General features: G+C 60.7%; 4 protein-coding genes across 4 annotated transcripts; 1 reads left to right on the forward strand and 3 right to left on the reverse strand.

Moving 5' to 3' along the window:
- Positions 1-1,429: 1,429 nt before the first annotated feature.
- PHF13 (PHD finger protein 13) lies at positions 1,430-5,907 on the reverse strand. Its single transcript, XM_064172069.1, has 4 exons — positions 5,759-5,907; positions 5,216-5,317; positions 4,270-4,822; positions 1,430-3,725 (listed from the first exon to the last, which is right to left on the reverse strand). Exons 1-4 carry the CDS (start codon positions 5,795-5,797, stop codon positions 3,499-3,501), a joined length of 921 nt encoding a protein of 306 aa, XP_064028139.1. The 5' UTR covers positions 5,798-5,907; the 3' UTR covers positions 1,430-3,498.
- A 150-nt stretch (positions 5,908-6,057) lies between these two features.
- On the forward strand, positions 6,058-14,452 carry KLHL21 (kelch like family member 21). Its single transcript, XM_064172084.1, has 5 exons — positions 6,058-6,106; positions 7,197-8,256; positions 9,509-9,914; positions 11,800-11,872; positions 12,237-14,452. The coding sequence occupies exons 2-5, from the start codon at positions 7,209-7,211 to the stop codon at positions 12,528-12,530; spliced, it is 1,821 nt and encodes a 606-aa protein (XP_064028154.1). The 5' UTR covers positions 6,058-6,106; positions 7,197-7,208; the 3' UTR covers positions 12,531-14,452.
- A 540-nt stretch (positions 14,453-14,992) lies between these two features.
- ZBTB48 (zinc finger and BTB domain containing 48) lies at positions 14,993-20,527 on the reverse strand. The gene is made up of 10 exons (XM_064172086.1): positions 20,021-20,527; positions 19,689-19,927; positions 18,916-19,027; positions 17,512-17,604; positions 17,167-17,253; positions 16,649-16,803; positions 16,282-16,418; positions 15,748-15,912; positions 15,541-15,629; positions 14,993-15,449 (listed from the first exon to the last, which is right to left on the reverse strand). Exons 1-10 carry the CDS (start codon positions 20,459-20,461, stop codon positions 15,156-15,158), a joined length of 1,812 nt encoding a protein of 603 aa, XP_064028156.1. The 5' UTR covers positions 20,462-20,527; the 3' UTR covers positions 14,993-15,155.
- A 64-nt stretch (positions 20,528-20,591) lies between these two features.
- On the reverse strand, positions 20,592-24,874 carry TAS1R1 (taste 1 receptor member 1). Its single transcript, XM_064172094.1, has 6 exons — positions 24,660-24,874; positions 24,267-24,573; positions 23,186-23,962; positions 22,633-22,845; positions 22,416-22,536; positions 20,592-21,552 (listed from the first exon to the last, which is right to left on the reverse strand). Exons 1-6 carry the CDS (start codon positions 24,824-24,826, stop codon positions 20,621-20,623), a joined length of 2,517 nt encoding a protein of 838 aa, XP_064028164.1. The 5' UTR covers positions 24,827-24,874; the 3' UTR covers positions 20,592-20,620.
- Positions 24,875-24,877: the final 3 nt, after the last annotated feature.

A 24,877-nucleotide genomic window follows, 5' to 3' on the forward strand; every position in this document is an offset into this window, starting at 1 on the left:
CAGTGTTCTGTTAACCTGAAGTGTGAAATGTGCAATAAATTCTCAGCTGAACAGCAGCTCCTGTTCCCTTTGCATCTGCAGGGCACTTGAGAGTGGACTCCTGAAAAGCAGAAGCTGCAAGTTTGGTAAAGGCAGCTGCCCCCCTGCTGAGTGACCTCTGGTGATCACTTCTCTCCGTAACTGGGTAAACTGGGCAGGAGTCTCCAGAAATTCCCTGATCAGGTCTTGGCACTGCATGAAGTGTATGGTCCAGAGTGAGAGGCAGTCTGCAGTGCCAAGCAGGTGGGAAATGCTGAATGGACTCTGCATGAGCAAGTGCATAACAGGACAGCCTTTGCTGCCCAGGTTCTGTCCTCTTACTGCATGCAGCTCTGCCTTCATCAGGGCACTGCCTGGGTTCTGCTGCCTCCCCCCAGCCCCTCAGTTCTCTTATTAACTGCAAACATGTTTGTGCAAGCAACAGATGAACTTTAGTTCTCTACTTTGACCATCTGCAGCTCTCCTTAAAGTAAAATCTCTCACAATCAATGACAGATGCCTTGCCCTGCTCCCTGGCTGGGCATCATTAAGAATACCCAGATGCTGCTTTCCTGCCAGGTCAGCCTACCAAGGACCCAGACTCTTGCCTTTCCATGGGAGCCCTGCCCCATCCCTGAGGCTGCTGCAGCAGGTTCAGCCTGAGCTCCATCTCTGCTGCCCTGCACATTTGTAGTTGGCAGGCACTGCTGAGAAGTCTCCTTGCAGCAAGGGCGCTGCCTGTCCCCTCACCTCCCTCAGAGCCAGGCACTGAGGCCCACCTCCTCCAGTCACATTCTCAGAGCAGCTTTAAAGAGGTTAAAAGAGCAGCCCCCGTGGGAGCCCACTGCTTCCTCCACTACCATTTCTGCTCTGTGAGGAGCTGCCCTGTCACATCTCCAGCTCCTCTAGGACTGGTGGCTACTAGGGTCATACAGAACTCGAATCAAAATGGATGTGAGAGCAGCCAGAGCTTAGCCTCTGTGCCACTACCAGAGTGGAGCCACCTTTTAGGTGTGGAGGCTGCTGGCTAAGCAGTGGTGCTGTGGGCATGATGCCACCCTGTGGGGCAAGATGAGAGGGAAGCAGCTTTCCTCGGTGCAGTTCTGAGGGCTTAGGTTTCGTTCAGGTCTGGTTGAGCAGAGCAGACACAACACAGCCTTCAGCAAGGCCACAGAGCCCTAAGCAGCAGCAGGCATTGCCTGTCTCCTGGCGCTCTGCCCTGCACCAGCACCCCACCAGGATTCACCTTGCAGCACAGGGCAAGGAGCAGCTGCTACAGAGAGATGGGGATACCCCTCAGCACCCAACAGGGATGGGCAGCACCCCATGGTAGTGAGCCTGAAGTGTTGTCTTGCTGCCATCTGGCACAGCTGCTGCACACACCAGTAAATCAGAAGCACAGAGTCCTGAGTTCAGGGTAAAACAAGGTCATTGTTCACCTGTTTCACATTTAGGGACAAACCATGGTTCATTAAAACAGTTTTAATGAAAAAATAAAGTTCTGGATTAAGCTATAGTCATACATGGCTGAAGTGATGAGCTACAAGAATGGAGATGTTGGTTTGTCTCTGCTGCTGCTGTAACTCGCTGAACACATCAGACACTGCTGGGACACATCAGAAAAGGTAACAGAGCAGAGGCACAGACAGCAGCTGCCCCTGGACAGGGCCAGTTCACCCTTCTCCCCTGACAGCTTCCACCAAGCTCCAGCTGAACTGCAGCCCCTGTAAACAGATTTTCAGAGCAGGTCCAACTTTTAGGCAGCTCCTGACCAGGATCCTTCAAAGCCTTTCCGTCTGCAGAGCAGAATGGCAGCATTGAAGAACTTTGGTTATTTTTCTGGCTGCAAAGAACAGTCCAGCAGCCACTGGGGGCAAGTCTTTGGCAAACTCCTCGGCAGTTCCATGCAGCTTCTGGAAGGCAGCACACCACAGCATGGTCTTGGGGTTTCACAGAAGCTGGAGCTGGTTTTCAGAACCCAGAGTCAGGTGGTGCAGCTTGGTGGTATCAGCAGCTTGCTGATAAAGACCCAGGACAGCAGCACAGCCACACACTTGTCTGCCTGAAGCCTCAGCAGCCCTGTGCCAGATGTAGGAAGGAGGGTACCTGACTGGAAAGACCTGTGGCCATCCCCAGGACACATCTCCTGATGAGATGGCGCTCTCAGCAAGGTGGTGGGGCCAGAGTGTGCAGCTGCAGCACAGACACACTGCTACCAGCACAGCCAGTGCTGTGCCATGGAGCGATCTCCAGCCAGAGCAGGCTGCTCACAGCCAGGACTGCAGGGGAATGCCTCAAAACAAAGTCTGGGGACATTCAGGGCTGACCTTATCTATTTGGTCTTTGAGGAGTGATGCTGCCACTGCTGTGACCTTGGGATGAGCCTTGTCTCCCTGCCATGTCCCAGCCCCTCTGGGGCTGTAGCCCTAGGGAGGCCCAGTGAAGGGCCTCAGTGCCAGCAGGGGCCTCAGCACTCGCCTCCCCCGCAGCAGATGGAGCCTCACTGCGCTTCACCTCGCAGCCTGCCTTTGCTTTGTCCCTACAACTGGCAAGCAACAGGGCCAAGATTCTGGGATTTCACTGCAAATCCAGGCTCAGAAACAAACAGTGAAACCAAAAGTCAACTCAGTTTTAGCACTTGGATGGAAATGATCCAATTCCACACCATACCTGCCAGGTTCTAAGTTCATTACAGCCCCTGTGCAGTTCACGTTTGAGCACTGGGCCAAGAGAAGGCAGAGTGGTGGTGGTCTGACAGGAGCTCCGAGCTGAGGGCAGGGCTGTGTGCAGGGCAGACAGATCCCCACACACAGACTTGAACCAATCACGCAAGACAAAGTCACCAGAAATCACTGTAAGGAGAGCCCCACAAAGAGCTCCGATGCCACTGGCCCCAGCGTGGCTGCCCAGGAGGGGCTGCTCTCTCCCTCTGCCATTTTCACCCGAGCAACACCGAGCCAAGAGTCCCCACTGAAAAGGGGCAGATTGCAGAGAGCGGGCATGTCGCTGCCCACTGCAGTGCCTCAGAACAACTCTGACAGGGACAGAGGGGCAGCTATAGTCACATCAAAATCCAAACACGTGGCCAGTTACTTTTCAGACTCCACAGAGATTCCTGCCTCTTCCTCCCTGCTCTTTGGAGGAGGAGAAGGAGTTTCTGGCATAGAGGTTTGCAGTTTCCTGATGGGATGAGAGAACACGTGGCAAAGGTCTGTACATTCCCAGACATCCCCCAGCCCATGGCTGTGGTCGGACAAAACCCCACTGGACCCAGAGCATGCTCTGTCCTGACACTGGTCAGCAGCAGTTCTGCCCAGGCACCTCGTCCGGCCCTGGCTGCCCACAGTGCAGCCTTTCCTCGTCCCCACACCACAGGCATCTGGGCAGCCCCTCAGCCTGAGCAGCAGCAGTTCGGGAGGGCTCTCCCCAGCCAGCCGGCAGCTCGCCCGCCCAAGTAGCACCAGTAGCCAGCTCCCTCCACTAGTCCAGGAAGCGCCGGCGTGAGCCCATCCGGGAGCGGTTGGAGCGGCGAATGTCAAACTTGGAGTCCCGGCACTTCTGGCAGATGTAGACCTCTGGGACGTTGGACTTGCGGATCTTGGCGCAGGAGAGGTGGATCCAGGTGTGGCACTCGTTGCACTCAATCATCGGCCGCCCGGCGAAAGGCTTCATACAGAAGCAAGTGACGAGGTCCCAGGAGTCATCATCTGCCAAGAGAAGCAGCTGCGGTGAGTGCCCAGCGCCTCACCCCACGGCAGTTTGAGCTCCTGTGCCAGACTACTACCTGGGCATCACAGACAGGCCCTCTGCTATTCTTCCCAGGTCTTTCCTGCACAGGAAGACACTTGGCAGCACAAGAGGACATAACCCAGGAGAGGAGAACCACTGCTTCTGTGAAGTTGCAGCTTTTCACAGTATCACACAGTATCACCAAGGCTGGAAGAGACCTCACAGATCATCAAGTCCAACCCTTTACCACAGAGCTCAAGGCCAGACCATGGCACCAAGTGCCACGTCCAATCCTGCCTTGAACAGCTCCAGGGACGGCGACTCCACCACCTCCCCGGGCAGCCCATTCCAGTAACTCACTTTGTCACAGAAGCAGCCAACCAACTCCCTCCTTGCCCAGCTGCCACCCATCACACCCAGGCAGTACACATTGGGGTCATCCTCACACTGCAAGTAAGGCACCAAGGAGATGGGCAGCAGCAGTGCCACTGCATATCCTCCTTGGGCAGCCAGGCCACCTACCCGAATCCACCATGATGTCCTCGTCGTCACCGGTGCCGTCCTCATCCCGGAAGACCACCTGCTTGCCCTGCCGGATGACTGTTCGCTTGCCCACGCTCTGTATCTCCACTGCCTGCTCTGCCGTCACGGCAGGGTAGGAGACGCTGGAGGGAGTGTCAGAGTCCCACACCGAGCTGTGCTCAGTCGCAGACTGAGGGTCGCCCTCGGACGAGGGGCTCATCGGCGTCTCTACGTAAGAGTCCTCTGCTTCCAGGTCCAGCAGCTTCTCCTCGTAGTCCTCCTCTGCAGACGCCTCTGCTTCCCTCCTCTTCAGCTTCTTCTTCTTTCTGATCTTATCAAGCTGCTTTCGCTCGGGCAGGAAGCTGCTGGGCTTTGCCCGCTGGAACAGGGAGCCGTAGGGCTTTGCTCGCTTAAGCTGGCTGAAGTTCTTTCTGTTCTTAGCGGGCAGGGACACGGCAGAGGGGGTGTCGTTGAAGCGGGGATCCCAGCTATCGCTGTCAATGGTGCCCCCGGTGCTGTTGGGAGGGCTGGGGCTGTTCCTCAGCGGCGTTTCCTGGGCAACACGGAGCGCGGGCAAAGCGTTAACCGGGAGCCGGCTGGCGCTGCGCCCTCGCCCCGAGGCGCCGCCTCAGCCATGTTCAGGCTCCAAATTCGAGCTCCTGCTCTCCCGACGGCACCCCTTGCTCTTCCCCGCCGAGACCTCCGACCGCAGCCCGGAGCGGCCCCGGCAAGGCTGAGGGGGCGGTTCCGACACCCGCGAGCGATTCCGGGATCCTGCTTTATTTACCCCGCCCAAGAAGCGCTCCCGTCCCCTCCCGGCAGTTGTAGTTCCCCCTTTTGTCCCAGGCACCCGGCGCGGACGCGCAGCCTTCTCCAGCGGCTGATTGTACAGCCGAGCCTAGCGGCGGCGGAGGCCCCGCCCGCCCACTGCCCGGTACTCACTCACCTCCTGTGGGTACGGGATGTAGCCGGCATAGGCCAGGACGAAGGTGCAGAATTTGTTGAAGTCTTCCACGGTCCGGTGCCGCCGGGAGGCTGGAGAAAAGTCCTGCGGGGGCGGGGGGGGATCAGCGGCGGCCGCGAGGCGGACACGGCCGGGGGGGAGGCGCCGCCGCCACCGTTCCCCGCAGCCGGCCCCGCCCGCCGCCGCCGCTCCCGGAGCCACCCCACCGCCACCCCACCCCCGCGACAGCTGGGCAACGCCACCATTCCCCCTCCCCACTGCCCTCCAGCACTGCCGGCCTCCCGGTGTCGGTACCGGGCCCTCAGGTGGGCCGCCCCCCAAGGTAGGACACAGCGGGGCGCGACGCCGCCATTCCTAGCTCTGCGCTGCGGAGGCTCAAGGTGGCCCTAGCCCCGCGGTGAGGCGGCGGCCGGGAACGGGCACCAGAGGCCAGACGGGCCGGGCTGGCCCGAAACGAACCGGGAGGCGGGAGACGCCCGCCGCCCCCCCCCCACCCCCCCGCCACTCCCCGAGACCCCGTCTCACCTCCGGGGCGAACGGGGAGGCGCAGGAGTCAGAGTCCATGTCCCAGTGTAGGAATCGGAGCAGGAACAGAACAGCGGCAGCAACCGGGCAGCGCCGACACCCGCGAACCGCTCGGTACCGGCGGGAGGTGGCGAAGGGGCGGCCGCCCGCGCAAAGGCCGCTGGGAACGGTAGTCCTCCAGCGCGGGTCGTGCCGGGAGCCGTAGTCCGTCCGGGGGCCCGTGCCGGGAGCCGTAGTCCGTCGGCGGGGGGGGTGCATGCCGGGAGCCGCAGTTCAGGCATGCGCGGCGGTGGCGCTACGGTGCTGGAAGGCGGGGCCGGGGCGGGCGGCAGCGAGCGGAGCGCGGAGGTGAGCGGAACGTGGCGGCACCGGGTGTCTGCGGGTCGTGCTGCGCGGCCGCGGTAGGCCTGGGTGGGACGCTGCGTTCACCCAGGACCGGGGCTCCGGTGGGGAACGACAGAGGCGGGCGGGGCGGATCTCTCTCCGCCAGTTCGTGAGCTCAGTCGCGTCGAGCGCCAGACCAGCCCGTTGTGACCGCCACGGCTGCAGGCGATGGCTGCGCCCGGCCGCGGTTGGGCCCCACAGTGTTCACTTGGCAGCGAGCAGGTCCTGGTGGAGGACTTGCAGCAGCGCTGTGGTTCTGGGCACCGTTGCCTCGCTCTCCCCATGCCATGCTCCGGTTCTCCGTCGATAAACGCGGTTTGTTTTAACGGCGGAGGAATTCTCTTTCACATCCAGCCGCAGTCTGCTGGGTGTTGCACGAGTTACGTGGCCCTGCTGCATACAGAGAGGCTCAGATCGCTTTGAGTTCAGCGGAGGAGATTTCTGCGGGGTTTGTGTGACCGGGAACTGTTAGCGGGAGCGGGCAGGGACGAGGCAACCGGGCCCGGACACCGCCGCGTTTGCGTAGCCGAGCAACGGGCGCTAACGGGCGGCACCACAGAGCTTGGGGGCCGAGGGCATCAGAAGGGGTGGCTGCTGCAAGCACCCCCACGACAGCCGGTCTGGAGGAGCGGCCCCGGTCCTCCTGGAACAGCGGCGGGGGCGGTTCCCGCTGGGCACGCATCCGAGGGGCGAGGCTCCGGGGGCTCGGCGCGATGTTCCCCGAGCTATCGGATGTGCAAGGCTCTTGTGACGCGGTCTTAATCCTGCGGAACTTCAGGACGGCTTCTTGAAAATATAATTAGAGCGCGGGGGGAGGCTGCTGGCAGCACCGAGCGTTATGCAACCGGCCCCGCGCCGCACCGGGCCGGGCGGCTGCTAGCGAGGGCTGCTCAGTCTGCCCCGCTGCGGCCGCGGCGCCCTTCTCCCTCGGCTCCCCCACCTTCGTCTTTCTGTTTTCGTTCCTTTTTTGTCTGTCCTCTGCTGCGCAAGCTGCTCTAGGGAAGAGTCCTGAGGGCTCGATACAGGGTGTGACCCAGCGTCTGCTCTCCCACAGGCACGGCACGGCATGGCGGCTAACACAGGCGGCAGCGGCAGCGGCGGCGGCGGGACGGCGGCGGCGCCGGCAGCGACGGGGGAGCCAGCGCACGCCGTGTCGCTGCTGCGGGGGCTGAGCGCGCTGCGAGCCGAGAGGAGCCTCCTGGACGTGACGGTAGTGGCGGGCGGCCGGGAGTTCGGGGCGCACCGCGCCGTGCTGGCCGCCGCCTCCGGCTACTTCCGCGCCATGTTCGGCGGGGCGCTGCGGGAGGCGCGGGCCGAGCGGGTGCGGCTACACGGTGTGGAACCCGAGTGCCTGGCACGGCTCCTCGACTTCGCCTACACCGGCCGCGTGGGGGGACTGGGCCCCGACATCGCCGAGCGCCTGCTGCGTGCTGCCGACCTGCTGCAGTTCCCCGCCGTGAAGGACGCCTGCGGTGCCTGGCTGGCACGCCAGCTGGAGCCTGCCAACGCCTTGGACATGCAGGACTTTGCCGAGGCCTTCGCCTGCCCGGCGCTGGCAGCCGCTGCCCACCGCTTTGTGCTGCGGCACGTGGGCGAGCTGGGCGCCCAGCTGGAGCGGCTGCCGCTGCCGCGCCTCATCTCCTACCTGCGGGACGACGGGCTCTGCGTGCCCAAGGAGGAGGCTGCCTTCCAGCTGGCACTGCGCTGGGTGCGTGCTGACCCTGCCACCCGTGCCCCGCTGCTGCCCCAGCTCCTGGCCCATGTCCGCCTGCCCTTTGTCCGCCGCTTCTACCTGCTGGCCCACGTGGAGAGCGAGCCGCTGGTGGCCCGCTGCCCGCCCTGCTTGCGCCTCCTGCGTGAGGCCCGGGACTTCCAGGCCGCCCGCCTCGACCGCCACGACCGGGGACCCTGCGCCCGCATGCGGCCCCGACCCTCCACTGGCCTGGCCGAGATCCTTGTCGTCGTGGGTGGCTGCGACCGTGACTGCGACGAGCTCGTCACCGTCGACTGCTACAACCCACGCACCGGCCACTGGCGCTACCTGGCCGAGTTCCCTGAGCACCTTGGCGGGGGCTACAGCGTCGCAGCGCTGGGCAACGACATCTACGTCACTGGTAAGGCACAAATGCGGCAGTGCTGAGGCTTTCTTTGCACGTGGGGGGTTCTGGCAGTCAGGGCAGGCTGCTTTCGGGGCAGCAGCGTGTCTGGAGCCCTGCAATTGCTCAGTGTGACTGGAGACTCCTGGAGTCAGTGCTAGATTTAGCAGCTGGTCTCAGTCCAGGAGATGTTTTGCCATGACTAACGCTCCTGAGCACGTGGGCAGCAGTCACGGATCTTGTCCTGGTGGAACTTTCTAACTGCTTGCTCATGGGGACAGGAGTGGCTTGAAGAGGGGTTTGAATTACTGACTGCAGAGAAGGTGCCTGGGTTCAGAGCCCTGTGAGTCAGGAGCTGAGTGCATGCTCGAAGCACAGGTGTGTCCAAAAGCCGCTCGCTGCTCAGCCAGCAGCACCTGTGAGTCATAGCAGCATCCCCAGCACGAATCCTGCCTCCCCACATCTGCTGGGGCTGCAGTGACTCCTGTCAAGGTGACACGGATGTGTAAATTGGGCTGCTAAGCTGCATGTGGATGCCTCCTTCAGACTCCATCTCCACTCTTGGAGTGGCTCACAGGGTTTTGCAGGGTGTGCTGAGGGACACTTGGAGGGCAGGTCAAGTGCAAGAGCAGGAAACCCTTCTCTAGCCACGAGCAGAAATCTGGCCTCTGCTCCTTTGCGTGGGTGCTCTTACATCCTATGGGAGCTTTCCAGAGCCATTCTGGGTGGGTCTGGGCATGCTGATACTGCCAGGAGCCCGGTGCTGTAGTGAGGCTGCTGCTGGCTGGGTTCAGCTCAGTGTCAGTGCATCGTCTGGGCAGCAGTGAGGGTGGGCAGATTCCCATGCTGCTGGCACTAAGTGGCCTTGGCAGCTAGCTGCTGGCAAGCATTGGTCTCCACCCTGGCACAGCAACTTCTGTGTAGTGACAGAGCAGGGGTTCCAGAATGGGTTATCTGGAAGGATGGAGGTAGCCAAACCTGGGAGACTTGTTCTGAGTCATGGCTGAGTGCATACTTAGGAACAACGTGGGAGAAATCCCTCTTGGCTTGCTGGGGGGCAAACAGTGCAGAAACCCATTAAAGGTCTGGGAGCCTGTGGTCCCCCAGCACCCAAGCGGTTCCAGAATGCACAGCCCTGAGAAGCAGAAAGGTATGAGAGGTATTAAGGGGCATAACAAAGATCCTGATGCTGACCCAAGGCCTCTCCTACATCTCCCCGTGGTCCTTCCTTCGTGCCTGGCCCCACTGCCACCTGCCGTGCTGTCCACAGGCGGGTCGGACGGGTCGAGGCTCTACGACTGTGTCTGGAGGTACAACTCCAGCGTGAACGAGTGGACGGAGGTGTCCCCCATGCTGAAAGCCAGGGAGTACCACAGCTCCACGGTGCTGGATGGGCTGCTCTACGTCATCGCCTCTGACAGCACCGAGCGCTACGACCACTCTCTGGACAGCTGGGAGGCCTTGCAGCCCATGCTCTACCCCATGGACAACTGCTCCACTACCTCCTGCCGTGGCAAGCTCTTTGCCATCGGCTCCCTGGCTGGCAAGGAGTCCATGGTCATGCAGTGCTACGATCCCGACAGTGACCTCTGGTCCCTCGTGAACTGCGGCCACCTGCCTCCCTGGTCCTTTGCCCCGAAGACTGTCACGCTCAATGGCCTCATGTACTTCATAAGGTGAGCACACTGGCAATGTGACCTCCCTCCCCTTGCCCCACAAGCAAGTTTGGGGTTCCACTGGGAGCTGTGCAGGTTTGTGGGTGGTTGTAGAAGGGCACAGTGCTGGGAATACACAGCAAGACTTCCTTGATGGTATAGGAGGGACTGCAGCCCCACACCTCTGTCCATGACTTCTGCTGGGGCTAGACCTCAGAGCCTCCCCCCAGACTGTGTGAAAATATCTGACCCTAAACCACGGGCTGGGGAGCAGCCAGGTGTGAATCTGCCTGAAAGTCAGCAGCTCTGCTTGGAAAGAGCCTTCTCAGCTTCCTTGGCTTCTGGTTCAGCCTCCCTTGTTGCTATAAATAAGTGCCTGAGCTCCCAGAAAGCATTAAACTGCAGCAGAGAGGCTGTCTCCAAATGAGCACAGATAAGAGGGCTGGAGACGAAGGGATTGGTCACTATTTTTAAGCACCTTTCCAAACTGGGACTTAATTGCCCATCTGAAGCTGTCCTGGCAGTGCAGATACTGGAGTTACCCTCTCCATTAAAAACACACTGCCAGGCTCACTGGGGCACGCAGCTCCAGCTGCTGACTTTGCAGACACGGACCTGTGATGGCCACCAGATGCCTTTTGTCACCTCCTGGCTTTTCACAACACAGCAGCTTCTACCTAGGAGCTTCTGGAGGACTGATGAGTCAGGCAAATCTGATTCATTTGGGCTCAGCTAGGAGTCCTGGTGCTGGGTGGTTGTTTGTGGGTGGCACTTTGAGTCACTGTGGTTTCAGGAAATGCTGGCCAAGTGCTGCAGCTTTTTGACTGCTTGTCACAGGCCAGTTCTGTGGCTTTTCCCTGCCTCGTTTACACCACTGCTGGTGGGTGCCAGGACTCTGTCACTTGTGCATCCACGGGAGTTAGTGAGATTATCAGGGTCAAGCTCTTCTCCCACGGTCTCACGTGCTGCACGTAGGCTGCTGCTCTGTAAAGCTGTCAGACCACAGGTGGGGCACAGAGGAAGAGGGTACTGAGAAAAGCTGCAAACTCATCTTTGGGTGAGTTTTGCTGTCTCGGACTAAAGCTTCTGGATGCTGATCCACTCCAGGGGGACTGGGGTCTGGAGCTGTGAATGTGCTCAGCAGCAATGCTGAGCTCGTCGGCTGCATCCTCAGAGCTAACCCTGAGACAAGACAGGAGGTCCTGGCCTGCAGATGCATGGTGAGAGCTTTGTCCCCAGTGTCTCTTCCACACCATCAGGGTTTTCAGCTTTATCTATGGAAGTGTTTTCCTTGCTGCTGCCATTAGCTATGGGCTGTGCTGTGAGCAGCAGCAGCTCCTCCAGGCACAGCCAGCCTGGCAGCGATGTCACAGCGGACACAACGAGTCTGTCAGATCCTTGCAGCCTCCGAGTCTGTCTGTAACAGCACTGCCTTGGAGCAACTGAGGCCCTTCCCTGGCTGTCCTGACCTTGGCCTTGTGGCATTCGTGTGTCAGCAGCATGTTCTGCATTGCCAGCCTCCCTCACCTGTTGCTGGCGCGAGTGCAGCGGCTGAGGGGCCTGGGGGGATTATGCTGCCCCAGCAGCTCCTCGGCCCTCCAGCCTGTCTAAATTTGGTGTTAGTGAAAATCTCCAGCAGCAGGGATGGAGTTACTTGGGAGTTCCTGGAGGTTTGAGCCTCTCCAGATGGCATGAAAGCCAGGGCAGGCTCCCAGAGCTGGTCTGTGAGCACACAAATAGGTCTGTATTGAGACTGCACCTCCATATGGGAACCCTTGGGTCTCCAGGCTATGTAGTGGGGCTGGAGCGGGAGTGCTTGTGGCAGCAGTTCAGGCTGTTGAACTGGGGGCTTCAGAAGGCAGGAGGGTTGCAGAGCCCAGGGCAGTGACTGTGCTGTCTCCCACAGGGATGACTCGGCTGAGGTGGATGTTTACAATCCAGCCAAGAACGAGTGGGATAAAATCCCGGCCATGCTTCAGGTAGGAGCTGCTGCTCTCCCCGCGGTGTTAAACGCGGGCCTGACTGACCTGCTGGGAGGCACAGGTGCTCTGTGGGTCGCAGCCTGTACCTGGGCTGCATTTCAGGGCGTGTCAGTCACCTGGGAGAGCAAGCCCTGGGCTGTGGCTGTGCAGCTGAGCTCTCAGCCCAGCACACAAGAGCCAGGCTGAGCCCCAAAGCCCTGTCTGCTCCTGGTGCTTGGGCAGTGCCAGGCCAGAACTAGAGACACCAGCTGGCAGGTGCAGAGGCCACTCTGAGAGAGCTGGAGAGCAGCACCCTGCACCTTCCCCACCTACCTGCTTGGGCAAGCCCTTGCTGAGGGTGCTGTGTGTTCCCTGGTCTCAGGTGCACGTCGGGGGCAGCGTGGCTGTGCTGGGCGGGAAGCTTTACGTCTCTGGGGGCTATGACAACACCTTTGAGCTCTCGGATGTGCTGGAAGCCTACGACCCTGAGACGCGGGCCTGGAGCATCGTGGGCAGGCTCCCTGAGCCCATCTTCTGGCATGGCAGCGTCAGCATCTTCCGTCAGTTCATGCCAGAAACCACACAGGAGGAGGACGGCATCACACTGGACAACACCATCAGCCTGAGCAGGCAGGACCAGAGCCTCCACGACCAGAACCTCAACGAGCTGCGTTAGCAGCCCCAGCGCCAGGTCGCTGCCCAGAGCCAGCACTGCTTTGAGAGGGCAGAGGCCAGCCAGAGCTGGGAACTGTTCTGATCACAGAGGGTGTAAACTCCCAGCCTTTGTGGTGCTGCTACAGAGCTGCAGCCAGCAAGGCCTCTGCTGTGGGGTCCCTCAGCACCATGCTGCCACTTGGGAGACCCCCTGAGGTGGGCTTTGGTGGAAGCCAGGGCCTCAGACATCCCCACAGCACCACAGCTCGCAGCCCTCAGTTGGGCACCTTTCCCTGGGGCTTCTTCACCCCGCAGCGCTTTGCTTGCCACCAAACTCGCTTCTTGTTTGGATGGGGTCTGTCTGCTGGGGTGATGGTCTGGACCTCACCTCCCTTCTATGCCTTGGAGGAAGGCAGACCTCCTATGCATGGTTTGAGGGAGAATGGCCTTCCAGAGAGCTGAAGGTCTGTTGGGGTGGAAGAGCAGATTTCCTGTGGCAGGAATCTCGCTGAGGCTGGATTCTGCAGCTTCACCTTTCCCTTTGAACCTCAGCTCTTCCTCTGTTCTGGTGGTGTTTTAAGCTGCAGCATTTGAACTTCTGCAGGTATTTCTTTTCCAGCCCTCTCCAGCAGAGCGCTTCTCATTCTAAGAAGAAATACCCTAATTTATCTTTCCATCATGTTCTCACAGCTTGATTGTTTCCATTTTTGATCTCTCTGGCTGCTGCCTCCTTTGAGGGGAAGTGAGAAGTGAGTCCCGTTCTCACCTGGCTCAAGGAGCTGCTCCTGGGGCTGGCAGCTGCAGATGGGACTGGCAGGGCCCAACCAGCCAGAAAAAGCTGCTGGGGCTGTTTGCTGTTGGCTTTCCTGTGCTGAGGTCTCAGACAGGGAGCTGGGCTGGACCGTGGGCCCCCACGAGGTTCTGAGTGAGTTAAGCCAGCATCGGCAAAGCCTTCTGGGGAAGGGGAAATTCCTTGAGGCTGGTGGGGTTGCTGGTGTGTGCTGGCACTTCAGTGTGGAACCTATTGAACTCCGGCAAAGACCTTCCTGTCCCCAAGGTACAGGAGCCCTTAGGACTTGGCTGACTGTAAAATGCTGCTGTTTTGGTGAAGATGTAGGAGTTTAAACCAGAGTGCTACAGATTGAAGATAGCTGTTCTAGGGCTGTTCTCCTTTTTGTTTGAAGTTTGCTCCTTTTTTGTTTGGTGTAAGGTTTGCCTTTGTACTCGCCCAAGTGACCTGGCACGCTGGGCTGCCTTTGCTCTGCCTGCCTTGGCTGAGGGGCTGCAGCCTGCCCTGGGAACGTTTCCTCAGCATGCGAGCAGCTGCACTACGGGCACGGCTCGCCCAAAGCCCAGCATCGCCCTTCAGCGAGAGCAGCTGCAGGAGCATCTGATCTGTGCTGGAGCTGACCCCGGAGCCGGGAGGCCCCTCCAGGTCCCTCTGCTGCTGTCAGCGACGCCTTCTGCTCGCCTGCCAGCCAGTGCCGGCAGGGCCCCGTTCTCAGCAGCCTCCTCACAGCTTTAAGAGCCTGGTTTGCCTTGCATGCAATTTGATGCTGCAGGACTGGGGCAGGCTGCTTGCAATGCTCTGGAACTGTTGACAGTGCCTTGAACCTGCCGCAGACCATCCCGGCGCGGGGGTTGGGGGGTACCGCTCGGTGCAGCCTCTCCGGCTGTGGTGCGGCGAGGCCGAGATGGTGCCGCAGCCCCGCAGGCTTCTGCTGAGCTCTCACTAGCGCTTGTTGCCTGCTGCCTGCCGCCCCCGCCCCGCCGAGCCCCCGCACATCCCTATTTATTTTTTGTAACGTTGTGTCGGAACGTTGGGGTGCAGCTGGAGCCCTCGGAAGCAGAGGCAGCTGGCACGTACGGACAAGGGATTTTTATTCTCATGGGCTGTTGTTAAACTGACTTGCAGCAGTCAAGTTAAATAAAAGGTTATGTAAATCTCTGTCATCCTTGAGGGGGGAAGCAAAGCAAAGCTTGCACTGTGGTGCTTTGCGCCATCTTGGTGAGTGAAGGAGGGGAGGGGAGAGTGCAGCTGCAGTGCTGGGGTATGTGGGTACAGCCCATGATCTCCCCCCACCCCAGAGAGGCTCAGGGAATGGTTCTCAGTGCCACAGCAAACCTGCATCAGGTTCTGTCAAACCTATACACACCCCATATCCAAAGCAGGAGCCCAGACCATCATCCAGCTCCTTGCAGTTGTAAGTTCAGTATCAGCTAAGTGATCCCAGTAGTCTCCAGGTGCTGCAGGTCATGTCCTAGCAGCAGCCTGCCAGGGCAAGGCATCAATCTAACAGAGAAATCCTCTCATGAGCTAAGGGCAGGGTAAAGATGTGCTATTGGGGCAGGTCAATTTGTGACCCTGAGCTTTTGGTGTCAAAAGCAGCACCAGCAGCACAGGGCAGGAATGCTGAAGGAAAAGGAAGCATGACCAGCCCTGCCTTGGCTGCAGCTCACCCCCGCAGCACACACACAGAGCCATTGTGTCCCACGTGGATGTTTATTAAAGCAGCCTTTATGAGGAGCTTCATCTGAGGCCTGATTGTAACTTCATAATAACATCACTTTCCTGCAGTCAGGGGTGGGAGCCCTGTGAGGGAGGGAGCAGCTCCAGCCCCTGTTGAAGGCCACGCAGGTGCCCGTGCTACATTTCACAGTGCTCAGGGAGCGTCGCCATTATGATCAGTGACTGCTCGATCACATCTGCCGTGGAGAAGCTGTCGGAGCAGAGTCTCTGTACAGGGATCTCCTCAGGCAGGGAGCCATGGGACAGGGACTCCACAATCACCTGGGCTGAGCCCACCTCCATCTCGGGAGGCGGCTGCAGTGCCACCACCACAGCCTTCTCGTCCTCGATGACCAGGTTCCGCAGCTTGCGCTGCCGCGGGTTGTAGTTCTCCACCCGGTCGTGAATCTCCATGTGGCGCCTCAGGTGAGCCTGCAAAGGGAAAGGCCAGTGAGGGCCTGCCAGGGCAGGTTCCCTGGCAGAGGGCACTCCATAAGGGTCCCCAGAGCAGGGGAGCCCTCACCTGCCGCGTGAACTTGTAGCCGCACTCAGTGCACTCGAACTTCCTCACACCCTTGTGCCGGCGGACGTGGACGCGCAGTTGTTCCACAGCTGGGGAGGAAGGTGAGAGCTGGGTGGCAGCACCACACTGTATCTGCCCACCGTGAGGCTGAGCTGCCCCACAGGAGCAGGGCAGGTGCCAGAGCCCGGTCCATGCCCTGGCCCTTACCTTTGAAGGTCTTCCCGCAGATCTGGCAGAAGTGAGGCCGCCCCTCCTGGTGGCGGCTGGCGACATGCCGTAGCAGGGGCCCCTTCTCCGTGAAGCGCTGTTCGCAGAACTCGCAGCTGAAGGGCCGCTCCCCGGTGTGTGTCCGGTTGTGCTTGTCCAGGCTTGCTGATGTGGGATGGGGAGAGGTGCAGGTCAGTGGCATGGTCTCTGCCCCTCAGCATGCAGCGTGCCCAAGCCATGCCACAGCAAGCACCACACATGGGCGGCAGAGTCAGACTGTGCCAGGCTGGCCATCAAGGCTCAGAAGAGTGCAAGCAGAAACCTGCTGCTCTGAACTGACTCCAGTTTCTTCCCCTTCCATGTCATGAGGGTGCTGGAAGTAACAGGGACATCCCCTCCTCAGCCAGCACACCTGCACCAGAGTGGGGCTCTGTTCCCTCCAGGCAGCAGGCAGGTTTCCAGCACAGCTGCTTTCTGGAGACCTGGTATGCCAGACCACAAAGCTTGGTACCATCAGCCCCAGCTGTGCGGTACCTTGTGTCCTGAAGGTCTTGCCACAGAGGTGGCACTGGAAGGGCTTCTCGCCGGTGTGGGTGCGCAGGTGCATGTTGAGGTTGGCTTTCTGGGTGAAGGCGTGGTGGCAGAACTCGCAGACGTAGGGCCTCTCGTTCCTGCAGGCAGCCAACCCCTACTTCAGCCCTGCCAGCTGCAGCCCCTCGGCTTAGCTGCTGCTCCTTGCCCAACATTCTTGTAATTAAACCTCACTTCACTTTCACCCAGCGCCTCTGGGAAGGGGCTTCCTGCCACCCTCCAGCCAGCTACTGCCCCTAGCATCACTTGTCCAGGTGCCCTAGAGGCAGGAAGCACAACCAAAGTGACCAGGAGAATGCTGGTCATGTACCTGTGCTTGGCCTTGATGTGCATCTGCAGGCCGTTGCGGCTGGAGGCTCTGTGCCCACACTCCTCACACACGAACAGCTTCTCTCCACGGTGCTTGAAGGCCTCGTGCAGACGCAGCTCTGTCCGAGACAGAAAGCACTTGGAGCAGGTCGAGCACTGCAAGGCCATAGGAGAGCATGAGGTTAGGAGCTGCACCTGCACAGGCCCCATTCACTGCCCACACCCTGTCCCTCTGCCTGCTGCCTTGGGGCCCTCCCGGTGCCAGCTGCAGCAGCATCCTCAGCTCTGAGCAACCACACAAGATGAGGCAGCCTGGCAAGGGCAAAATGCAGATCAGTGGTTGGAGCCATTAGCCAAAGAAGTGACAAGAGCTGCTCCTGTGCCCAAGGCAAACCCACCTGCAGCAGCTGTGGAACTGCCCACCTCACTACCCAGAGCCAGGCAGAACCATGTGCACCAGGCTGTAGGCCAAGGCACAGGATATTTTCCCCCCTGAAGTCCACCACTGATCCCCCTCACCGCATGGGGCTTTGGTGCACCATGTAGCTTGATCATGTGGCTCTGCAGGTCCTTCTTCTGCATGAACTGCTGGGCACAGGAGGAGCACTGCAAGGCAGGAGAGGAGCAGGGTCAACTTCCAGACCCCAAAGAGTCACTGCTGCATAAGATGGGCAGCGTGAGGGCAGGAGAGCATCACTGCCAGGGAATCCCTGGAAGGCTGCAGAAAACGCCTGGCTGTGGTGCCTGCTTGGAGCAGGTCACAGCTCAGAGCCTGGGAATGGCCCTCACTGAGCTCCTGCACTCAGCTGCCCTGCCAGGCTGGGCTCACTCCACTCCCAGCAGCCATCTGCAGGTGCTGCTGACCTTGTAGGGCATCTCCCCGGTGTGTGACACCATATGCAGCCGCAGCTCCACGCGCTTCTTGAACGCCTCCTTGCAGACCGAGCAGCTGAACACCTGCAAGACAGGCATCAGCACCTCCAGAGCCCAGCATGCAGCCTGTGGCCCAGCCCCGCACGGAGGCCTGCCTGATTTACAGCAAGAGCTTCTCATGGCCTTGAGGTGAGCTGCGGTAAGGCAGAGAAAAGCTGCAGTTGTCCTCATAGGCAGCAGGAGGGGAGAGGCCCTGGCTGTGGATGTGCTGTGGGGGGCATATCATAGAATCATAGAATCAACCAGGTTGGAAGAGACCTCCAAGCTCATCCAGTCCAACCTATCCCCCAGCCCTAGCCAGTCAACCAGACCATGGCACTAAGTGCCTCATCCAGTCTCTTCTTGAACACCTCCAGGGATGGTGCCTCCACCACCTCCCTGGGCAGCCCATTCCAATGCCAATCACTCTCTCTGTGCAGAACTTCCTCCTCACATCCAGCCTGTACTTTCCCCGGCACAGCTTGAGACTGTGTCCCCTTGTTCTATTGCTGGTTGCCTGGGAGAAGAGGCCACCCCCCACCTGGCTACAACCTCCCTTCAGGTAGTTGTAGACAGCAATGAGGTCACCCCTGAACCTCCTCTTCTCCAGGCTAAACAGGCCCAGCTCCCTCAGCCTCTCCTCATAGGGTTTGTGTTCCAGGCCCCTCACCAGCTTTGTTGCCCTTCTCTGGACATGTTCCAGCACCTCAACATCTCTCTTGAATTCAGGAGCCCAGAACTGGACACAGCACTCCAGGTGTGGCCTGAGCAGTGCTGAATACAGGGGAAGAGTAACCTTCCTTGTCCTGCTGGCCACACTGCTCCTGAGCCAGCCCAGGATGCCATTGGCTCTCTTGGCCACCTGGGCACTGCTGCCTCATCTTCAGCTACTATCTATCAGTACCCCCAGCTCCCTTTCCTCCTGGCTCCTTTCCAGCCACTCAGTCCCCAGCCTATAGAGCTGTTTGGGGTTGTTGTGGCCGAAGTGCAGAACCCTGCACTTGGCCTCGTTAAATGTCATCCCATTGGCCTCTGCCCACCCCTCCAGCCTGTCCAGGTCCCTGCTACCTTCCAGCAGATCAACACCTGCTCCCAGCTTGGTGTCATCTGCAACTTTACTGATGCTGGACTCAATCCCCTGGTCCAGATCATCAATAAAGATATTGAACAGGACTGGCATGAAGGATTCTGGTTCTGCAGCTGAGCGCGACAGGGCAAAGGCTCCGGTTCTGCTGCGGCTGGGCGGCGCCGCTCGCTCCCCGGGCTGCCGCCGCTCGCTCCCCGGGCTGCCGCCGCTCGCTCCCCGGGCTGCCGCCGCTCGCTCCCCGGGCTGCCGCCGCTGCCTCCCGCCCCTACCTGCTCCGCGCGGTTCATGCAGTTCCGGGCCTCGTGCTCCACGAGGTTCTCCTTCCTGAAGTAGCATTTGCCACACTTGGAGCATTCAAAGGGCTTCTCCCCAGTGTGTTTCCTGGCGAACGCAAGTGGAGAGCACCCATCACTGCCGGCCCCACGGCAGGCTGCACGAATGGGCCCAGTGAGGGCTGTGTGGGACCAGGCCTCTGGCACAGCCCAGCACCAACATTCCCTTGCCCAAAAGCTGCCTTTTGCCCAGCTTCCCTGCTGCCACTAAACACAGCTGAGCTGCTGGCACCCACTGTGCTCTGTGAAACCTGTCTTCCACACCCTGGGCACACCAACCCAAGCAGGAGCTTACACTCCCCTCTCTGGGTACCTACTTTGCTTTTGGTTACCCTTTGTCATGCCAATGTGCTCCCAAGTGCCCCAGCTCGTGCTGCCACTGTCCACCTGCAGCTGGCACCTACCCCAGAACAGCCCCTCCATGCCCCCTCCCCGCCCCGGCCTGCTGCAGCCACCCAGCGCAGGAGCCGCAGCTCTCGGAACCACCTCGGAAGCGCAGAATCACCCCAGCTCCAAGCCATCCCCCGCCGCGGGGCCAAAGGGGACCCCAATATTCATCCCGGGGCACACCGAGGCGTTAAGGCCACCTGGCTGCGAGCTGCGCTCTTCACCCATCCCCGTGGGAGGGCTGAGCCGCGGGGGGGGGCGCGGTGCGAGTCCCGGCGCAGGGCCGCGAGAGAAGGAGCCGAAGCCGGAGCCGAAGCGTTTACCTGTTGTGCACTTTAAGGTAATATTTGCTGAGGAAGCTTTTATGACATGTGGGGCACTCGACCGGCACCGCTGTACCTTTTCTGCTCCCCGGTGTTCCCGCCGCCCCCGTGTCGCCGGGCGCCTTCTCCGGCGGGGGGCTCTTTTTGCTCCGCAAGGCCTTTTTCTCGGAAAGGGGCTCGGTAGGGCTGGCACCCCGCGCCCCGTCGCCCGCCGTCTCCTCCGGGGCCACGGGGGTAGCCTGCGAGGGAACAGGCGGCCGTCACCGCGCCTCGCCGCAGGGCGGCTGGCCGACCCCCTCGCTTCTCCTCGCCCTCCCGTCCCCATCACGCACCGCCGGGCCGCCAGGCTGTGGGGCCGCCACGACCACGCTGTCCGCCTCCCCCCGGCGGCTCAGGGCGGGGGCGACGGTGCGGCGGGGCCGCTGGCGGGTACCGGCGGGGCGGAAGGAGCGGCAGAGCGCCACGGCGTCGGGCACGCCGAGCTGCTCGGCGGCGGCCAGGAGCCGGGCGCGATTATGGGCGGTAAGCGCCAGGCGACCGGTGTAGAAGAAGTCGAGGAGGAGCTGAAAAGTGTCGCCGAGACCCTCCGGCAAAACCACCGGCCCGCCGGGCTCGCGGGCGCGGAAGAAGCGGGAACAGCTGGCCAGCACCGGCCAGTGGGCGCGGAACTCCCGCCCGCCCACGCCCAGCGTCGCATCGCAGAACTTCCCGGCCGCGCGCTGCCGGTTCAGCTCGCGCAGGACGCGGACGCTGTGCGCCGCCGCCGCCGCCATGGCCGCGCCGCCGCTACCGCCCGGGCGCCGCCGCCATCTTGGCAGCGTGCCGGAAGTGGCGTAAGGGCGCGCCGGAAGTGACGGGTCGGAGCCGGGGAGCGGGCAGGGACCGGCGGAGCTGGTGGCGGCGGCGGCGGATCGGGCCCGGCGCCTCCCCGCTCAGGTGTCGGCCAGGCGCCGCGTGTAGTGCTGGATGGCCATCTGGAAGTGCTCGGGTGTGTTGAGGTGCGGCCGCAGCAGGATGACGAAGGCCTTCGGGAAGAAGAAGCCTCCCAGCAGCGTGCCCACCGTGCAGAGGTAGCCGACCACCTGGGCCGCCGCCTCCTCCCGCCCGCGGAACGCGTCCTGCGTGCAGAGCACGGTCGCGGAGCAGGCGAGATGCAGCAGGAGGCTGCAGGTCAAGCACTTGGCCTCGTTGTAGCTGGCAGGTAGATCCTTGCCCGCGTAGCTGAGGGTGAAGCAGCAGACACTGAGTAGCACGGTGAAGGCGGTCACGGCGGTCCCTCTTGCCGCGTCCCCCTGGCCGCACTCCAGTAGCACCCGGTCGGCGACTGCGCCGTAATCCATGCGCGGTGCCGAGGGGGAAACGGCCTCTGAGGCCAGGCACAGCACCGTCTGGACTCCCGTGCTCGCGGCAATGAAGAGCACCGGGCCCCTGCAGCGCAGCCAGGCCTCGTAGAGCGCCGGCCAGCGCGAATTCAGCTTGAAGATGCAGATGATCTGGAATGAGCGCGTTGCCACGCACGACAGGAAGACAGTGAAGCTGATGGCGAAGAGGGGGAGCCGCAGCAGGCACGAGTGCCAAGTGGGCTCCCCAAAGTAGGAGAAGAGGCTGCTACAGGCACAGGCCAGAGAGCCCAGCATGAGGAAACACATGTTCCCACCCGCAGACTTGACTACCGGCGTGGAGGCATTCAGGGCAAAGAGGACAGCCAGCCCTGCCATGAACAGCATGAGGAGGGTAGTGAGGGTCAGCAGGACGCAGGAGATTGGTTCGGACCAGGACAGAAATTCGATGGTGCGGTTGAAGCAAGCCTCGCTCCCTGCTGGGGCCCACTCCTCCATCCTGCAGGACTGGCAGCTGTAGAGGTCTGTGGAGGACGTAGCCCGAGCGGTGACAAAGATTCCTCACACACCATGGTAAGAGCTGTGCCTCGGCAAAGCACCCTGCCCTCTGAGCCCCCCACGCTCTTTTCCCAAAAGCCCCCTCACTGCGCTTCCCACTAGTCCAAGAGACAGGCAGGAGCTCAGCTGGGTGAGCTGGAGCTCAGAAGCCTGTGGGCTGTAGGTGGAAAGGGACTCGTGCATCCAGCTGTGACCTCTGAAGGCCTGGAGGGGGTCTGCATCTGTTGTCTATCTATGGGTGGGGCTGAAGTATGGGGCAGGAACACAGACTGGTTGTATCCGGGGTCTACCCATTGTCACCTAGAGGTGGCCCTTTCTGCTCCCCACAGCCCACGTGTGGGCTAAGGCTGTTTGTTGTGGTTGGTGACTTGCAGGCAGGAGGTTTCTGCCACCTGTCCCAGGCAGGGGATATTTGCATATGCCAGCTGCTGGTGACCACAGTGTGCGGAAACCAAGTGCCATCTGGAGCTCAGAGGCAACCACCGGGATGAATTTCCCTGGTGGAGGATGTGGTTCCAGACGTCTCTTGTTCCTTGGCTGCAGCAGAATGGGCTCTGCTGGTGCCACCTCCGCTGGCTATGGACCTAGCTGTGGGCAGCACTCCCCGGAAAGCACAGGGTAGAGCTTTGCATACCCACAGCAAAGCAAACGCAGTCAGATCCACCAGGTTCAGGCCAGCTCGGAAGCTTTACTGACCAGGGGAGGAAAGGAGAGCAGGAGGGAAAAGGCTGAGGAAGCAGTGGGATGGAAGCAAGAAGCTGGTTGAAGGAGGCCAGATGCGGGCAGGGGAGCCAGGCAGGGAGGATGCAGCAGCCCGGGGCACACTGACCCGATTGGTTCAGGAAGGTTCCTGCGGGACAGGCCTCGCAGAGGAAGCAGCAGTGGTGGCGGCTCCGCTGCAGCCGCTTCTCCCCGGGTTGACAGGCCTTGGAGCACAGGGAGCCAGGAGCCTGTTGGGAGCAGAGAGGGTCGGGCAGGTGAGCAGGCAGGAGGATGCAGCTGGCTTGGCAGTAAGCAATAACTAGGATGCAGATGCAGAGCAGCACCTGTTGATCCTCTGTGTGCCACGGGATTTTGCCCTGGGTGATGGTGAGCCTGTCAGGGTTCACTCGGAAGGTTCCTATCACGTCAAAGGCCCAGCTGGGGCCGCTCCAGTTCCACATGACAATGTCATAGCCTTTGTGGATGTCCCCGCTGGCATCAAAAGAGACCTGGCTTTTGTACAGGGTGAAGTTCACTTGCTTAATTTTTGGCAGGAGCTGTAAAACAGAGGAAAAGAGCCCTCCTCACTGACAAGCCTCTCACTGGGTTATGTCTTGCCCTGGGAGGGAGGTGTGTTAGAGGAAGGCCCCTTCTCTGGCTCCTCTCCCCCAGTAGCTGGCATACACCTGGCTATAGGAGCAGCCTTCCTGATTTCTGCTAGGGGCTGGCAGCAGAGGAACAGAAGTGACCCAGGGCAAGAGTCTCTGTCTGGATCCAGGCTGCTTTGACTGTGATAGGTGGCTGAAGCCCAAAAGGCTCTTCAGCTGGACATGAGCCTTTCAGAGAGACAGCAACCTTCTGGCACACAGGAAAGATCCTTCCTCGTGTTGCTCTTACCTGCCAGGGGTACACAGTGTACTTGTTGCAGACCCCCGAGGTGCAGCCCAGTAGCTCATGGAGGCCGTGGGCCACAGCGTAGACTGCAGAGTAGACATTGTAGGAGGCTTGAACGTCGTAGATGTCAGGAGTGTCATTGAGCGAGAAGCAGTTGGTGCATCGCTGGGTGCAGGCCAGGGGGGTGTTCTCTTCACCCCCCACACCTGCCTCTGAGCTACCAGCACGTCCTGCTGCAGCACTTTCCTGTGCTGCCTTCCAGGATACAAACCGTTCCAACACCATGGGCTCGGTCTTCTCAACTGACATCCCAATCACCGAGCCAATGCTCTTGATACCAGGCACCTGCCAGGTGGTTTTGGCTAATGACCAGTCCTCTGAGCCCACCCACACCATGCCTGTGATGTTCCTCTGGACCACCACCTCAAAGAAAGGGACAACACTTAGCCTGTTGGCAAAGACAACAGTGACATTGACCTTGACATCCTCGAGGATTCTGACCAGGTTGTGGAGCTCCAAGTTGCTGGCATCCGTGTTGATGGGGATGATGCCTCGGTAGGCAACGCATATTTTGTTTGCAGTCAGCAGCTTGTAGAGGGCATCCAAACTGTCCCGGCCATAGGCGTTGTTGCTGCTTATCAGTGCAACCCACGTCCACCCAAAGTGCTCCAGCAGCAGGGAAATGGCCCTCACCTGCTGCTCATCACTGGGAATGGTGCGCAGGAAGGAGGGGTAGAACCTCTTCAGGCTCAGCGTCGCCGAGGAGGCTTCATAGCTGATCTGCCGAGGGAGCCAGGAGAAAGGGCTGCATTTGCCAGGCAGTGGCACCTCAGGAGGTGACGGCACAGGCAGGCCTGTTGCAGCAGGCACTTGGGGCTGGGCAGGCAGCAGATGCACAGCTGAATGTGCTGCTATAGGGAAGCCTTTGGAGGGCAGAGACAGCAGCAGCTCCTTCCTGCCAGCATTAAGAGCCACATGTATCAGGGCTGGGCTTCCATCTCAGCCTGGCTCCTTGCCTCCATTCTCCCTCAGGCCATTTCTCCTCGGGATCCCTGTTCTCCCTCCACTGGGCAGCTGCGCTTACCTCTGGTACAAGGAAGATGCCAAGGATGGCAGCCGTGGTGAGGGCCATCTGGGTGCTGTCGGGTCCGATGACAGCCACTGCCTCGGGCTGGTAGCTGTGGAAGGTAGGAAGCACCTCCACCTCCTGGGCACCTTTCCGAGTGAGGGCTCGCAGCATGGCATGCAGGCTGGCGGGCTCTGAGCAGACGTCGTAGATGTCATAGCCCAAGGTGACGTTGGGGAGAAGGGCGCTGGAGTTGTTGATCTCCTCCACAGCAAAGCGCATGGCTTGGGACAGGCAGTAGCCGTGTCTCTTGATGGTGGTGATGCTGTGCGGACGCAGAAGTAGTTTTCAGGGAGGAGAAAGCACAACGGGGGTGGGGGGCAAAGGGGCGCGTCAGGTGCAGGGGCTTACTTGTCGCAGCCGTCCACGAACGGCCGTGCAACGGACCGCGGCGGTGGTAGATGCAGCGAAAAGAGCCCGGCCAGGCGGTAGTCGCCGGCGCTGGTGAAGAAGGAGGCGGCGGAGGCGGCGGAGGCGACGGCGGCCGTGCAGAGGCAGAGCAGGGCGGGCAGCGGCATGGCGGGGCGGTGCCGGGCGGCGGGCGGCGCCTCTTAACGGAGCGGTCGGGG

Source organism: Pogoniulus pusillus, chromosome 36 (genome assembly GCF_015220805.1).
Source record: "Pogoniulus pusillus isolate bPogPus1 chromosome 36, bPogPus1.pri, whole genome shotgun sequence".
NCBI classification, from domain to species: Eukaryota; Metazoa; Chordata; class Aves; order Piciformes; family Lybiidae; genus Pogoniulus; species Pogoniulus pusillus.